The sequence below is a fragment of the Lepidochelys olivacea genome, assembly GCF_965140295.1.
Source record: "Lepidochelys olivacea isolate rLepOli2 genome assembly, chromosome: 1".
NCBI lineage: Eukaryota > Metazoa > Chordata > Testudines > Cheloniidae > Lepidochelys > Lepidochelys olivacea.
The window spans coordinates 148,671,483-148,688,812 of NC_140411.1; the positions used below are offsets into that span (position 1 = coordinate 148,671,483).

A 17,330-nucleotide genomic window follows, 5' to 3' on the forward strand; every position below is an offset into this window, starting at 1 on the left:
GTTCATTAGGAATGCTCTGGTTGACATACCCTAGAAAATCATGTACAACAGAGTTTCTCAAACTGGAGTCCGCGGACCCCGTGGGGGTCTACCAGGGTACTCCAGGGGCCTGTGGGTCCTGCTCATCAACTCCTCCCCCCCAACTCCTCCCTCTCCCTCCCAGTACCTCCTGCACGCCAGGGAATAGCTGTTCAGCGGTGTGCAGGAGGCGCTGGGAGGGAGGGAGAGGAGTGGGGATGGGAGGTGCTCTAGGAAGGGAGTGAAGTCATACCCAGGGCTGCCAGCCCCGCTGGTAAGCTCCTCCTCTTCCCTCCCAATGGCTCCTGCACCTCAGGGAACATCTGTTCCACGGTGTGCAGGAAGCACTGGGAGGGATGGGGAACACTCGGGGGAGGGGTCGGAAAGAGGTGGGGAAGAGAAGGAGCAGTGGTGGAGTGGGGGGCTGGAAGAGATGGGGCGGAGATGGGGCCTTGGGGGCAAGAGGTGGAAGGGCTTGGGGCTGAGCGGGGGGCTTGGGGGGTCTGCAAAAAATTTTAAATCAAAAAGGGGGTCCTCAGGTTGCTAAAGTTTGAGAGCTGCTATGCACAATATGATTCTAAAGTATCTACATGGGTCTGAAAAGAACCTTTTTCCACACAGTATATAAACCAGTACTCTGTGTGTGAATGTATAAGTGTGTGTGTTTAAAATATAGATAGTTACCAGTATAAAATGACAGCAAAGACTTCTTAATGATTTACATATGCAGTTTAGATTATAGGTATGTTATCCACAATGAATACTTATGACAGACTAAAGTTAGCATATTTAAATTTAATCTCTTACTAAAAGTTTGCTGCTCCATAGCCTTGTTAATCTGGTCTGATTCTCAAATTAAATCTCAATATCTTCAGATAAACTAAAGTAACAGAGGAAACCAAGTATCAAAACCAATAAGGCCATGCAAACATTCAAGGTTATTCGAGTCATGTTCCACCTCCCTCAGGTGATGGAAAGGTAGAGTCAGGAATATCTCACTCGCGTGTACTCTAATTTTATTCCACTGAGCCCAAGTCCAATACACCAAATTACATAGAATTGTGGTATGCTGTATTTCTTATTTAAAGCTCTCCTACAGCCTGTCATCCAGAGACTTAGGCCTTTAAAAATTTTCAAGAAGTGATAATCCTCTTCACAACTGGCTTGGTTCTGTGTTTGTTCAGGGAGGACCCTGAAGAGTGTTTTCCATTTTCTTTAGGCATGTTAATAGTGTGGGTGATGAGAGTTTGAAGCAATTTCCTGTTTGCTTGGTTGGTTTTTTAAAACCAGTGCTGGGACTAGTGAGGGGACAATGGGTAGAAAGGGAAGACAGGTGGTATCCAAAGAGGTTTTTACTCAGGAGGTGCTTGCTTTTAATATCCACTTGAATGGTATTAACCAAGAGAACATTAACTGCTCCAGCTTTCACTGCTGGTTTATAACTGCTTAGTAAAATAAACATGAAGCAATGATTTTTCTTACTGTAAAAATGGCTATGCTGTTTCCTATTGAAATGTCAAAGCATCTCAGAAAATTGCCTTTGGATAAAAACAAAGCTTGGACCATACCGTTAGTAGCACCCTCGATGGGGAATTAACCATTTGGAACCTCTCCAGACCTACACCATGTCCTATCATTTCAAGAGATCATATCCTACTTTTAAGCAGAATGTAAACTCATCAAGGTCTCCTTCCCAGTCCTCAATATGTTATCAGTGTGTGCATCACGCTGCTTAAGGAAGATAATTAACTGCAGCTCTCATTAACATCTACAAAGCCAAACCTCCTCATTAGGAGTGAGGAAGAAAAGAGCATAATATAATCTAATTAAGATTGGCTTCAAATTTGGCTATGGTTTGATGCAGAGAGCTGCAAATTGAGAGTAACATTATATCATGATTATCTAATGCTGTGACATGGTACAAACAGAGAATTATGTCTGAATTATTTCATTTCTGTAGAGTTATTAAGGAACATCTTGGAGAACAGGAAGTTTCCATCTCATTAATTCTCGACTCGGTGGAAGAAGGGGACCTAGGAAATTACTCATGTTATGTTGAAAATGGAAATGGACGCAGACATGCCAGCATTCTTCTACATAAGAGGGGTAAATATATGACTTTTTAACATAGCTACTGTACATTGTAATGATGTTGCATTTGTAAACTTTCCTTCAGAGGCTACCCTTAGCTTTATCAGCCTAAGATATTGAAAGGCAAAGGCTGATTGTTTGCTTCCCTGCATCTGTGAAGGTCTATGAAATAAACTAGGGAAGCCCATTGTTAACTGTGGTTGTCACCGCAAGAAATATAATAAAATAACACTTTTTAATAATGACTGTATACAAGATACATTCAACAGCTCATGGGTGTGGACCACTGATAAAAGTTTAGTAGGCTAGTAGGGTAGGAAGCTATTGGTAATATAACTTTAATCATTTTCTGTTTACAAAAAAAAAAAGCCCAAATATTACAAAAGTTATAGCTAATAGATTCCTGTTGAAAAATGTACAATAAAAGTCCCACTAGGAAATTTACTGCCTTTTCTGAATCACCCCATTTTTCAGAGATTTTAGTTCTAATGTATTTAATCCAAAGGTCTCAGAGAGGGACTATTGAGAGACAAACTTTTAAAGGTCTTCCTATTTTCACTGATAACAGGTGCTTTGAGCCTAACTAATGGCCTCAGTGGTCTCCCACTGAGATAATTAGGATGAGACAGAAAGCACCTTGCTAAACAAGACTCTCAGTCCACTTGCACACTTTCTCTCCTATAATGTATTCCACTTTGACCTATGCTATGCCTGATGCTCTCCATACTCCAGCAAAATCCTGTTGGCTTGAGTAAGAAATGAAAGATCAGGACCAAAGTCAATTTTTTTATTGTGCTTATTTTAACCCCTTTATTAAAGGGCCAGTTTCTTACTGTATTTCTCAGGTGTCCGTTTACATTAAGGCAGCAGTCACTTCTTTAGTTTTAGTCTTGTCACATGAGAAATGTGGGTAAATCCAAAATGGGACCACAAGGGGAGCCATCATAAATAATAACATTTTATGTTTCTTTCCCACCCACTACAAAATAATAGAACAATAATGCTTTGTGGCTATTCTACTGCACTAAGGTATAGCACTTATCTCAAAGAGGTAAGAATGCAGAAATAATCAAATGATCTGTTTGGCTTGGCATTTATACAGTAAGTGCTTTGCCATTTATTCTTGCAAGTATTGAGTTGGGAAATTAGTCTAAACCAGCTAGCACATCTTTGAAGTTTATTAATAGACCAGCAGGTAGGCAGGGGTCTATTCAGAGGTATTTGAACCCATGTCATGAGATCAATTCAGTAAACACTAGAAAACCCATAGGTTATCATTTAATAGTACAATTAACGTATGGATCTTTTAAGATAAATAATTTCAAAGTTTTGGTGAATTTAAAAACAATAATTCATTGACATTTAATAGATCTTTTTATTATCTTTCTGTTACTTTTCCATACCAGCAATAGCAGTAAGACTATGACACTACATAGAACCTACCCAAGTAGGAGTTTTGCCACTGCCAGCCTTTTAATCTGGCAGTGTACATGGCCTCATTCACTCTGTTCCTCCTGTATGCCTTCATGGAGCTGTCAGTATAGCGAACACACCATAGCATGTAGCCTCATGATGACATGCATATGAAGAAATATTCAGAAATTTAAATCATCATCACAATGAGCAAAAAGTTAGAAATAGCATATGTTTTTAAAAATAGCTTGAATCTGAAATATTCATTTGAAAAGTGACCATAGTGGGTCTGTAAAATGCAAAGGGTACCTATCATGAGCATTCTACATACATTGCACTTTGACAACTGTTTCATTGAAATGAAAAATTAACCGTGACAGATAAAAATTCTAACTAGTCTCTCAGGTCTCCTAGAAGGACAAGCTTTGCACAGCTTGCTTGGTTTTCTGTAAATCACCATGGCAACACTCTGTTTTAGGTTTCTTGTTTAGACCCACATTTAGTCTCTGCTAGGGATGAGTATTTATTAATTTCTGATTATTTGGTGCAGTCGGTAACTACCAATAAATTAGAGAAATTTTACATTAAACATTAAAAGACATCTAGAGTGACACTACAAGTTTTTAAGTTTTAATTGCTGGCATTATTTTGTTTTATTATTAGGGATGTTTAATTCTAAACAACTGTCACTCAGTGAAGGCTGATCTCATGAGGTTAAGCTCACTAAGTGCTCTGAGACATTGAAAATGGTAAAATTACTGTGCAAATAGGGTGCAATACAGCCAAAGTCCATTTAGATAGATCACGGTAAGAATAACTGAGCTCAGGGATGGGATCTCAAAACTTCAGAGTTCTATGTCTCTCTGCCATTCACTGTGTCCCCTTGATCAACTTAGTTAACCTCTGTGTCTCAGTTTTCCTATTTGCAAAATGTGATAATATTACTTACCTAAATCACAAAGATACTTGGAAGTGTTTGTTTAGTGTTTTTAAAATATAAAGTGCTATACTGCATAAGAGTGAAGTATTATTACTCATAACAATATCAGCATCATCTATGGACCACAAAGTGCTCTACAAACATCAGTCAAGTGTGAAGCATGAGAGTTCCTGTGAAGATGGTAGTGTACCCATTTAACATGGGAAAACTGAATTACAGAGAGATTAAGGTCCAGATTTTTCAAGGTATTTAAGTGTTGCACTCAGTGTTACAACATTTAAGTGATTTGGGGGCCTAAATCTCATTTTCAGAAGGAATTGAGGTACTTTGGGATTTAGGATCAGTTAGACATTCTAATGGTGAGTGCGCAATCCCTCAATACCTTGAAAAATCTGGGCCTAAATGTCTTGCCCAGGTTAACAAAGAGAAACAGTAGCGGAAGGGATGGGAGGAGAACCATAGGAGTCCTCACTTCCATTCTCCATTCTGCTAGACAAAACCTCTTTACTTCCCCATTGTTCAGATCAAGTTATTTTCTTTTTATCCAAGAGAAGAGAATTATGCTTCTTGGGTACTGTTTCTTGATTTTGTTATCAGTGGTGACTATCATTTATAAATCTGGTACATCTTCAACTAGATTTTCGAACCCTATTTTTACATACATTTTTATTTTATATGATTAAGAAGCAAAATATATAAACTAACATTATAACATTTTCTGTGGTCCAGCTGCCAGTGGGGCAGACACAAGGCTCTGCTATTTTCCCCTTGATTATAGCAGATCGTAGCCAATGTCTTTTTTGCAGCGTGGAGGCATGTCTTCTTGGCCCACTGTCCCCACTGCATTCTTGCCTCTTGCCCTACAGTAGTGGTCACACCAGTATGCTTGTTTGTTTGACTTACCTGTCATAACTAGTCTGCTGCCTTTGATCTTTATAACCTAGGGCTGGTCAAAACATTTCACATGAAAGGTTTTCCCACTGGAAAATGGGGTTTTGTCAAAATCAGAATTTTCAGAAGGGAAAGATCCATTTTTGACTGACTGTTCCAACGGGAAAATTGAAGAAGAGAAAAAGTAGTTGTTGCTCTGTATAATATATTCAGTACCACCCGCCTCCACAACAATGAAGCTAGAGAAGGGCCAGCTAATATCTAAAGTCTGGAGAAAGGATCTCATGTTTTCTACACGTGGTATTCCTAGTCCATTCATCCATCCCCAGAACATTGTTCTCTTGCTGAGAAAACACAGATGGTAAGGCACTCTGGCTAGATCAACGGAATGATGACAGAAAGATCAGCTTTCTTGAACTGAGTAAATTCAGGAGTCATATTCAGTAAAGTATCAGGGGGTAGCCGTGTTAGTCTGTATCCACAAAAACAACAAGGAATCTGGTGGCACCTTGAAGACTAACCGATTTATTTGAGCATAAGCTTTTGCTCAAATAAATCTGTTAGTCTTTAAGGTGCCACCGGACTCCGTGTTGATATTGTACATGAAGTTCACTTCTTCAGCCCTGAAGGGAATATCTCACTTGCACATGACATCCACTGAGACAGCCATGCATCAAGTCTACCAGCTCTTAGTCATGCAATTCTGCTGTCCTAATATCTCCAGATCAGCCTTAGCCTGGGTGTCAGTAAATTAGGTGGATAAGGTAAGTAACTTCCAACATAGGTCAGAGAAATCAATTCATATATCATCTGGCCTTCAGTGTCAAATTATAGATCAACATTATATAAAGCTCCCAGGTAAAATACAGGCAGTCTTATCTTAGCCAGAAGAGTAATGGTGCATCACCCTTAAGCAGGCATATTTCAAATAAGATATTCCTGGTTAAAAATGATCAGTTGTTTGTTCAAACTCTGGATGTTATAGTAATGCTGATAAGAAAAAAACACTGAGACCAGTGGACCTGAGAGATAATTTAGCATCAGCCAATCTCAGTCTCAGTTAGCTTAATCTCCAAATCCTACTTGGTCGCTGGAATCTATATCCATCAGAATCATTTTCAGTTCACTGCCCTGCCCTTTCAACTAGCTTCACTCCCAAGAACATTCACCATAGAGGTTTTTAAGGTCAGGCTTGACAAAGCCCTGGCTGGGATGATTTAGTTGGGGATTGGTCCTGCTTTGAGGGTCCTCCAACCCTGATATTCTATGATTCTGAGTGCTGGTCACTATGAGTGCAGCAATGTAGGAGGGAGTTTCATTAATTCCCTATGTAGGCTGGCTCCTCTGAGCTCCTTCACTGTAGAAACACAAAGTCATTGGAATGTCATCACAGATATTTCAGTGGTTATCTTTGGTGGTGAAAACAAAACAAGGGCTCATTAAGGCCAACCCATATAATCAGGCATCTCAGAGCCGGATGCTATTTACATAGAATGAGAAAATATGTTCCTCCAAGACTCTGGAGGTCAGAGACATGAATTAAAATCTTTTAATCATTTTCTCCTTTCCCAGGAGCCATTGCTCCACTCTGATTCTACTCAGCTCAGTCAATCTTAGTTGTGTCAATGGGTTATTTGCAAAAGCAAGGTACTTGCAGAAGTTGCTCGAAACTAAACTGGCTCCATGAGGATGTCAGAAGGCAAATAGAAGCTTAATGTGGGCACATCCTTGAATTTCCTCCAGGCTAATGAATGAGACCTCTCATGGACGTATCTCTGAGATCTTCATCCATAGGAAGCTAGCCACTAATGATGGGATTAAAGTCACTGGAAGCAGTAGATGCTCAGCCCCTCTGAATATCAAACCATAAGAGAAATGGAGGACCTCTTGGACCAACCTTTGGAGAAGAGAGAAAAGGTCCTGTAGAAGATAAAAATTCTCTCTTCCTCCTTGAGAATGAGAGAGTATTTGTCCTTATTTTCTATTCCCTTCAAACCATTGGGTAGAGATTTTAATTCCTTCAAGGTTTGTGCTTGCGAGCTTCACTTTTTAAAATTCCTCTTATATTTTTCACCAACACCAGATACTCTGTCAGACTTGCTCTACAGCACTTTTCTCACAAATGCTTTTTACCTTTATTAGGATACAGCTCTTCCAGACATCTGTCTCATCCATCGCCCAAGGAGGAAGTCCTTCATTCCCTTTGATATTAGAAAGGCCCTTAAGATTTATCTTCTCTTCAAAACTCAAATGCAGTTTTCATCCTGCACAAAGGCCGCAAACTGGGATCACAAGCTTCCAGGCCAGGATCACCCTGTGGACCAAGAATAGTATTTCAAAATCACATAAGCGAGGGTTTTGTAAAAATCAGGACTCATTTGTTTAGATGCCTTTTGGCCAGAGTAAGGTAGAAGCTTTGGTTGAATAGCTGTGTGAGGCAGCCACCTGGGAGTCATTGCACATCACCACAAAACACAGCCGAAGTAATATGATGGCTTTGGCACACAGTGTTTTCAGTCACTGAGATCTCAGGCCAGTCCTACTGTGATAGACTGTTCCCCAACTCCCTTCTGTGCCCTCAAAACATTTTTCTTGGAATTTTAGGTAGCAACCCAAACATACTGAAATGTTTCGTGATCGTCATGCACAGAAGTGAAGTGGAGAATCTGGTCAAAATTAATCTAGAGTCCATATCAGCCCAGGTCATGAGAGATTTGGGCAGACCCCTTACTGATAGCCTTTCAGGTAAAATTAGCAAAATGAATGTGCTTCCCTGGATACTGTATATCTTGAGAATGTCCCAGTCTTCCATTTTATTTTAGGAAAATTAGTGAATTTTTAAAAATATTTTTCTGGGGGTGGGGGGTGATGAGGAGGCCTAGACTGGCTTTGTGTAAATTGCAATTCCCAGTCACATCTGGAGGCTTCTATTTCCCCATCTGGCAGCATAATCATATAGTCTTTATCCTTAGCCAGGCAGCCTTATGGCTCCAGAACACAACAAAACTGATCCCTCCCTTGCTGCTGGTGGAACAAGAGTTGTTACTTCACTTTCCATTGGCAGGAATACTGGATACAGCGTATTGCCGTTTTCATCATAAAATGTCACCTACAGAATTGTCTATAAAACATGGGTCCCTTTGGCAAGAAAAATTAAATTCCACCCCTTCTCTCACACTGATGCTCTACTTTGGAGCAACCCATTGTTGACAATTGACAGAAAGCCATTAATGTGGAGAGGGTGGATAGATAAAAGGGATAACTTGGGTCTGTCAATTGATCTTAGAGGATCCGTTTCTGCCATTCAAGCACTCCAACAACAATATTGCCATATGACATATGCCGGAGGCCTCATGCATATCCTTGGAATTTTTAAATATCATAGACAGCAATTTCCTAACTCAAAAAGTGTTGCATTCAACATGGGGGATTCTGTATTAGACCTTGTTGTGGCAGATAAAAAGGAACTGATCACCAAATGAAAAATAAATGGTAGCTTAGGTACCAGTGATCATGACTTGATCACATTTATAATGTAAAATACAATAAAGTCCAGACCACTGATATTTTATACACACGTGGTGCTTTAAAAGGGTCAATTTCATAAAGCTAAAAATAATTCTGAGCCAGATCAGCTGGGAGGAAGAATTTACTCATGAAAATATAAATGATAATTGGGAATTGTTTAAGAACATTTTACTAGATGCCCACAATCCCACAATTGAGGAAGAAGGCCATAGTGCTTTAAAAAATGGCCTGGTTTAGAGGGGAAGTGAAGGCAGCTATAAAAAAAATAAAAGTAATATATAACAAATGGAGGAAAGAGGAAGTTGACAGTAGTGAATATTAATCATAATAGTATAATTGTAAAAATTGATAAGGGAAGCAAAGGGACTGGTCAGCAGAGGCAAGGACAAATAGAGCTACTGTAAGGTGGGTGCAAAACTGGTTGGAAAACCATGAGTGCAGGGGACTGGACTAGATGACCTCTCATGGTCCCTTCCAATTCTATGATTCTATGAATACAAACTATCTGATCCAGCTGCATGGCATTACCTGCCGCTTAAGCATCCCTTGAAAGATGTATTTGGTCTTGATGCACTGGGAGTACCATAGGCTGCAGGATTGTTGTTGATGTAGACAGAGTTTCATAGATCCATAACCAGCTGTATAGCCTGTTGTGAATTCCTGACCCAAAAGACCCTGCCTAATTTAGATTGCCTGGAACAAAGCGTTGTATAATTCTTTGAACTCTAGCCAATGGGGAAGTGCCTTGCAAAACATTAAAAACTCTACTATCGATCTATTATTAAGGCTGATGGAGCAAAAAATTATTTAATTCACACTGGTTCCCACACAGGTTACAGTGCCCTGCCAAAATAGACTGCTGCTGTAATTGTGGGTCTCCCAGAGCAACACCGGCTCACAAGTTTTGGGATTGTCCCAAGATACAATCCTTTTGGCTAGAAGTAGTCAGGAGATTAATATGATAATGGATACCTCCTTAAAAATTACTTCCCAGAACTGTGTTTTGGGATATATCCCATCATCTTGGAAGCTCTCCAACTCACTGAAAGCTTGGTTCTCTAGAGCAGTGCTTATAACCAAATGACTGTTATTGCTTAGATGAAACAGCAGACTGCCGCCAGGGGTAGAAACTTGTCTCATTGACTTGGCTGATGTGGCAGCTACAGAGCAGGTAACGTTTCAGAGAAAAGTGACCTCAGACAATTTGAAAAATTTGATCTAACTTTTTAGAAACCTGTGATTAATTCCTGGCAGATAGAAACAGATGTAATTCTCCTTTCTCCTCCCTGTCCCTTTCCTTCCTTTTCTTTCCCTCCCTTCCCTTTTTTTCTGTTCTTCACTTATTTTGCAGGAAAAAATAATAAAATATAAATTAAAAAAATTCTTTCCCATGTCTGTGCTTACTGTTTGTATTTGGAGGTACTGTTTGTCAGTAAACATCTTCTGTGCTGGTGACAGACTGACTACAGAGGAACAGATGTCTTACCTGATAATTCCTTTCTATTGTCTGGCTACATCAGTGCAAATATCCATGTATGAGAACATACATTATGTAGGTCAGGATCAGTGGTTACTGATTCACCTGACTACAGTGTTCCCTAGTAAAATTGTTAAAGTCTCTGCAGGGCTTATATCATTTCTTCCCAGGCAGGGCTTTTTTTTATTCCTTCAGTTCCTTGGTTGCCTGTAATCCATTAGTTGTTTTCCTTTTAGAAAATAATTTTCATTAGTTAGGCTAGGGTGTTTAACCGTTTTGTTTTCAGCCATGGAAATCATCAACAATAAACTACTGAAGGCATTCCTGAAAGCTCCAAATAGGGCATTGGCTATAACTTGCCTTACTAGAGTAGAAAGACTGTCCCATTCAGTCAGACCACAGACACACAGAGACACACACACGCGCACAGGTAAGAAATATTGTTTGATCTTATTCAGAGCAATATTCAGTGGAATTCTTCAAGACATCAGTGTTTCAACAAAGTCACTGTACTAGGATGGTTTGCCTTATATGGTATAGAAGATCACTCTGTTCATTATAGGTCTAGCAGTATATAGGGATGATAACGTATGCTGAGGAAGCATAGGCAAGCTTAACTCAGGACTTGTCTTCTATGGGTTTGTGTCAGACCTCAAAATATTCTATTTACTTTGATTCTTTAATTTTGTTTGCCATATTTATAATGGTGCTAAAATTCCATTTTCCAGAAAATTCCAGTATTTTATGAGTTTAGTTCCTCAGCTTTCATAGCAGATCTGTTGACAAAGTGTTAATGATAGCATCACTGGCATGACACTATAATGCTGTTTTATGAGTTGAGGAGCTTGAGTAAGCCAAATTGCTCATCTCAAGAACATTCTCAGTCATTATGACTTGATTATGGCCTATATTTCACAGACTGATGGTGATGATTGACTGTTCAGACTTGAGTGAGACAAGAAGGAGCAACTCCTTTTGTAACCTCTGCAAACAAACTATAGGTCTAATCGTTGCCTCTGCTGTAATGTACTGAAATTCTGTAAGACTTCCAAGATTTCAAATCTCATCATATGAGATATGTTACTAACAGGTTTTTACACTAGAATGTCTGTTAATTGTTCCTAATGACTTCAACAATTAGGCAAAAATGTAAGTTCCCAAAAGAAACAAAACTCTATTATAATAACTTTCTGAACCACTATGTTTGTTGGTGTATTAAACATGTATATCTTACATTATACAAAACTATCTGTTTATATGCTAGCAAAAGCTTTTTCCAGGTTTCACTCTGTAAGAGCAACAGAATGGGAATTAGCATCAGCCATTTTCTTAAATAAGAAATGATTGTAGAAAAAAAAATCTAGTGGTCATCTAAGAAGCCTGCATGTTCTTTGTTTGTTGGATAATTCTAAGAGTTCCTAGTGTGATTCACAGTTGCTTTAGATATAGTTTATATACAGCCAAAAGCGTACATTTGATCTTCTCTCTGATTTTCCCCCTCCCCTCCCAAACAAAAAGTTTGCTGCCACTGTTATACACAATCTCAGTGTCTATTTTGAGACCAAACATATAACCCAAGACACTCTATAACCTTGTTTCATAAATCAGTAAGGCTATTGGCCTTTTCTTTTACCAAGAAAGCTGCAGTATGGTACCTCCATGGAAAACCTTACCGAGTATTAAACTTGCTCCCAGATCCCTGGTCTCTGTTAGGGCAGTGCTATGTTGCGAATTGGGATGTACATCCAATTTTTTTGTCAACAGTTTTAACAGTTTTCTTAGAATCATAGAATCATAGAATATCAGGGTTGGAAGGGACCTCAGGAGGTCATCTAGTCCAACCCCCTGCTCAAAAGCAGGACCAATCCCCAATTAAATCATCCCAGCCAGGGCTTCATCAAGCCTGACCTTAAAAACTTCTAAGGAAGGAGATTCCACCACCTCCCTAGGCAACGCATTCCAGTGTTTCACCACCCTCCTAGTGAAAAAGTTTTTCCTAATATCCAACCTAAACCTCCCCCACTGCAACTTGAGACCATTACTCCTTGTCCTGTCCTCTTCTACCACTGAGAATAGTCCAGAACCATCCTCTCTGGAACCACCTCGCAGGTAGTTGAAAGCAGCTATCAAATCCCCCCTCATTCTTCTCTTCTGCAGACTAAACAATCCCAGTTCCCTCAGCCTCTCCTCATAAGTCATGTGTTCCAGACCCCTAATCATTTTTGTTGCCCTTCGCTGGACTCTTTCCAATTTATCCACATCCTTCTTGTAGTGTGGGGCCCAAAACTGGACACAGTACTCCAGATGAGGCCTCACCAATGTCGAATAGAGGGGGACGATCACGTCCCTCGATCTGCTCGCTATGCCCCTACTTATACATCCCAAAATGCCATTGGCCTTCTTGGCAACAAGGGCACACTGCTGAGTCATATCCAGCTTCTCGTCCACTGTCACCCCTAGGTCCTTGTCCGCAGAGCTGCTGACTAGCCATTCGGTCCCTAGTCTGTAGCTGTACATTGGGTTCTTCCATCCTAAGTGCAGGACCCTGCACTTATCCTTATTGAACCTCATCAGATTTCTTTTGGCCCAATCCTCCAATTTGTCTAGGTCCCTCTATATCCTATCCCTGCCCTCCAGCGTATCTACCACTCCTCCCAGTTTAGTATCATCTGCAAATTTGCTGAGAGTGCAATCCACACCATCCTCCAGATCATTTATGAAGATATTGAACAAAACCGGCCCCAGGACCGACCCCTGGGGCACTCCACTTGACACCGGCTGCCAACTAGACATGGAGCCATTGATCACTACCTGTTGAGCCCAACAATCTAGCCAACTTTCTACCCACCTTATAGTGCATTCATCCAGCCCATACTTCTTTAACTTGCTGACGAGAATACTGTGGGAGACCGTGTCAAAAGCTTTGCTAAAGTCAAGAAACAATACATCCACTGCTTTCCCTTCATCCACAGAACCAGTAATCTCATCATAGAAGGCGATTAGATTAGTCAGGCACGACCTTCCCTTGGTGAATCCATGCTGACTGTTCCTGATCACTTTCCTCTCATGTAAGTGCTTCAGGATTGATTCTTTGAGGACCTGCTCCATGATTTTTTCTTAGTCGTTCTTGACTTAGTAGTCAACTTGTTAAGCACTTCAGACTCTGCTTTTACTGAGGACAGAATACAGTATCGCTCTGTGTGTATGTTTCCATTGCATCGGAGATGTGACTGCAGGATATGCAGACATACCTGTACTAGCTTTGATCTAGCTAGCTGGAATAATGTCAGGGAAGCTATAGCAGCAGCACAGGCTGGCCACTTGAGTACATATCCAGGGACCTGGGAGAGCTCATACAGCCCATATTGCTACCCATCATGCCACAGCGTCACTGCTGCTGCTGTTGTTTGAACTAGCTACCTCAGGTCTGTTTGCACATGCTTCAGTCACACTTTTGATGGCTGTATGGACATACTCTGGGGTCCCCACCAGTGATTGTCCATGGGTAACAATATCTATGAACCTATTCCAGTTGTCTTAAATAAGAGGTTTCAGAGTAGCAGCCGTGTTAGTCTGTATTCGCAAAAAGAAAAGGAGGACTTGTGGCACCTTGGAGACTAACACATTTATTTGAGCATAAGTTTTCATGAGCTACAGCTCACTTCATCGGATGCATCCACTGAATGCATCCGATGAAGTAAGCTGTAGCTCATGAAAGCTTATACTCAAATAAATTCGTTAGTCTCTAAGGTGCCACAAGTACTCCTTTTCTTTTTTCTTAAATAAGAGTAGATTTTATTGGCACATAGACATCATTACAAATGAAAGGATAGGTACAAAATAGTATATCTGCATATTCCAATGCTCTATAAAGATGAACTACCATAAGCCAAACATTTAAATAATGAATTGTTGTACAGTCCTCATAAAAGTCTTGTTTGCAAAAACAAACAAACAAAAAAGTACTTTTCCTCACCCAGCTTTAATCTTTGTGTGTGTATCACTCTTTCTCCTAGCCTAAACATTGCCTGTTTTTCACTGGGAGTGTCTGTCATATGACCCAAGGTAATGTTCCTCTGTTAGCCAGCTTTCTCCTTACATTATTGGAAACATTTCTTTTCTATGCTAAATTCACTTTGTTAGACAAGTTACTATTTACTTCAGCTGCCAAAACCATTTTTGTCAAGCTTGTGCTGAGTCCTACAGCACCACACGTATGAATTTTAGTCATTATACTGGAATAGTTCCCTTCAAAATCCTATTGATTATTGTTAAGTTTCATGTAAGAATTCTCAACTCACACTTTCGGAGGTATAGGTTGACCTATACAAGCTGTGTGGCTCAATTGTTCAAGATAAGCAGAATCATGTACGAATATAGAAATGACAAAAATCGGTACCTTATGCCCCAGTGCTGCAGAGAATTATGTACATGCTTAATCTGAGAGAGTCTGAGTAGTCCCACTGCTTTTGATGAGATTACTCACAGTCCTTAAAGTTAAGAAATCTGTGTAAGTCATTTCAAGATTGAGGCCTGACATAGTAGTATAGTTACACAGCTATACAATCCCATATCCATTGTAAAGTCCTGTGTGCCCCCTTTTGGTCTGGTGTGGTGCTGCAGGCGTGCCCCACCTCAATGTTTCACGGTAATAGCTTTGCCTGGGGCAAAGAGAAGCCAACAGACGTTAACAAAACAATCCTGTTTTAATAGGGCTTCAGGAAAAAGCAATTACAATAAACAGTTTGTTAGGTCCTCCCCTTAGGACCCAGGTTCAGAGCTCCCAAAGTTAATGTCCACAACAGCAGGTATCCCAGTCTGATTAGGTTAGTCTCCTGGAGCTTGAGAGAAACCACCACCCACTTCAGCCTGCCTGGCTTCTACTTCCCTGTCCCTACTTAGTTTCCTCTTTCTGTTTTATATAGCCTTGGCCTAGGGTAGGGCCGGGCAGGGCCTCCTTGATTACCCCAGGCTTTCCCTACTGTAGGTCCAGCCTGTCCCTTAAACAGATAATACACTATTTCACATCCACTTATAGTTATCCATAATATCCAGAATATCTGAAGCATAATTTGTGTGTAGTAACTCAGTTGTATACAGAGTAACAACTAGTCTCCAAAGGAAGCCAAATGAGTCTAAGGTATGAAGCTCAGGGGATATATTTTCTTTGATTTACTTCTCTGTACAAATAAATAAATAACCTGTGCGACACTGCTGAGGAGGTTTATCAAAAAATAAAGCCAGGTGCAGATCAAAGATACATCCCAGAAGTGCACCTGATAATTACAGTAGGATTAGTGTAAAATGAGTGCATTTATTACCAGCCTTATCATTCTGTATGTTTAGAGAGGGCATGTGCTTTATTTTAATTAGCTGTTTCTTTCACTGGATTGTTTTGCCAAACCATCCAAATAAACAGAAAAAATGTAACCATTGGTCAAAATGCTTGTAGCAAATCTCATTTTAAATTGAAGCAATTTATTCAGAAACCAATCTACTACTGCAGCAGTAATCAATGTGTTTTCCCTTAGAGTAGACCCGTTCTTGTTTTGCTGAAGGACTATTGTTAATTGCCTGTATCTAAATGATTGCTCTGCTCTTGAATGTAACTCTTTGGCACTTGTTCATTTGTTGCGTTTAACAGAATGCCAGTTCCCCTAAGGTTCTGCCTGATAATTTTTCTTTACAATGTTCAACATTCAGTCTCAGTCCCTTAAAGAGAGCAAGGTTTGTCATTTTAACATCATAACACAAAAGCTAAACAGATTTTAAAAGGTTTAAGCTTTTTGTTTCTCCCCTCTGATGTGGAATTGTGCTGAAACTGAATCTTTTTAAAATGCTGCCACTCCAGGCAACTTGAACTTGAGCAGAAAAAGTGCATCACACTTCAAAGAGAGGGTAATGCTTGCTGTAGCAACCAGGCCCAAAGTTTAATACAAAAGATAGAATAAAGCAATGGAGTGTGAAGACAAGTACGTCTTGCTACCTCTGCTTACAGTCTAGTGTTAATGGTCACTACATAACTATATCCAGCTATAATACATCACTTTTCATCGATTGATGTCAAAGTGCTTTAAGGAAGTCAGTATCATTATCCCTATTTTACAGATTGGGAAATCAAGGCACAGGAAAGCTTAGTACAGCCCCAGGGGGTCAGTCAGGCTTGTACTCAGATGGCTAGCCTGTGCCACGACCACAATGGCCACACTGCAGTTTTTAGCACACTTGCTTGAGCAGCATAACTAGTGCAAGTCTGTTTACCGGGGCTGGCAGGTATGCTTCCAGGTGCAGTGTAGACATACCCTTAGGATCAGTGAAAGCTCTTATGAATTTTGCTGTGTTGCTCTGTCAATGGGTATGAGGCAATGCTATATGAATTCAGATTGATTTGATTAAAAGGAAATAACTATACATGCTATACCTGCTCTAGAGATGTTTGTAGTTCCAGTAATGAAAATTGCATGAAAATGTCCTTTAAAAGAGACGCTGTATTGACCAAAGTACTACTTTTCATATAGCATATTAGTTTGCACGTTGATGGTGGAAAGACAACTATGTACAGTGTTTTCTGTTTAATCGCTCAATCGTTAATTTTGGGGAACATTTTGTTTTTGAATAGTAAAGTTTTTCTTGCCTTTAATGCAACATAACAGCAGGCATATAAGTGGTATATTCTGCACCTAGCAACGTACCATATTAATTCCTCATATTCTGGTTACCACTGAACAGCTGCGTCACATGTGGTGCAAAATGATAAACGAGCTATTGTAAGCCAGTGTAGTGTAATTTCCATTTCCATTTATTTTCCAAAATATTGTATTACTAGCCTATGCAAACTGTATTCTTTTAAAAAAAGAAAAGGAGGACTTGGGGCACCTTAGAGACTAACCAATTTATTTGAGCATACGCTTTCGTGAGCTACAGCTCACTTCATCGGATGCATACTGTGGAAATTGCGGAAGACATTATATA

The 17,330-nt window shown here is 39.9% G+C and overlaps 1 protein-coding gene across 4 annotated transcripts in view; it reads left to right on the forward strand.

Annotated features, from left to right (window-relative positions):
• Window positions 1–17,330, forward strand: part of IL1RAPL1 (interleukin 1 receptor accessory protein like 1) — a 1,123,909-nt gene that overhangs the window by 1,077,074 nt on the left and 29,505 nt on the right. For all 4 annotated transcript variants that reach the window (XM_084649011.1, XM_084649010.1, XM_084649013.1 and 1 more), the window contains one exon: window positions 1,979–2,124. In XM_084649011.1, coding sequence (XP_084505137.1) covers window positions 1,979–2,124 — 146 coding nt within the window. The remainder of the gene's footprint in view (window positions 1–1,978; window positions 2,125–17,330) is intronic.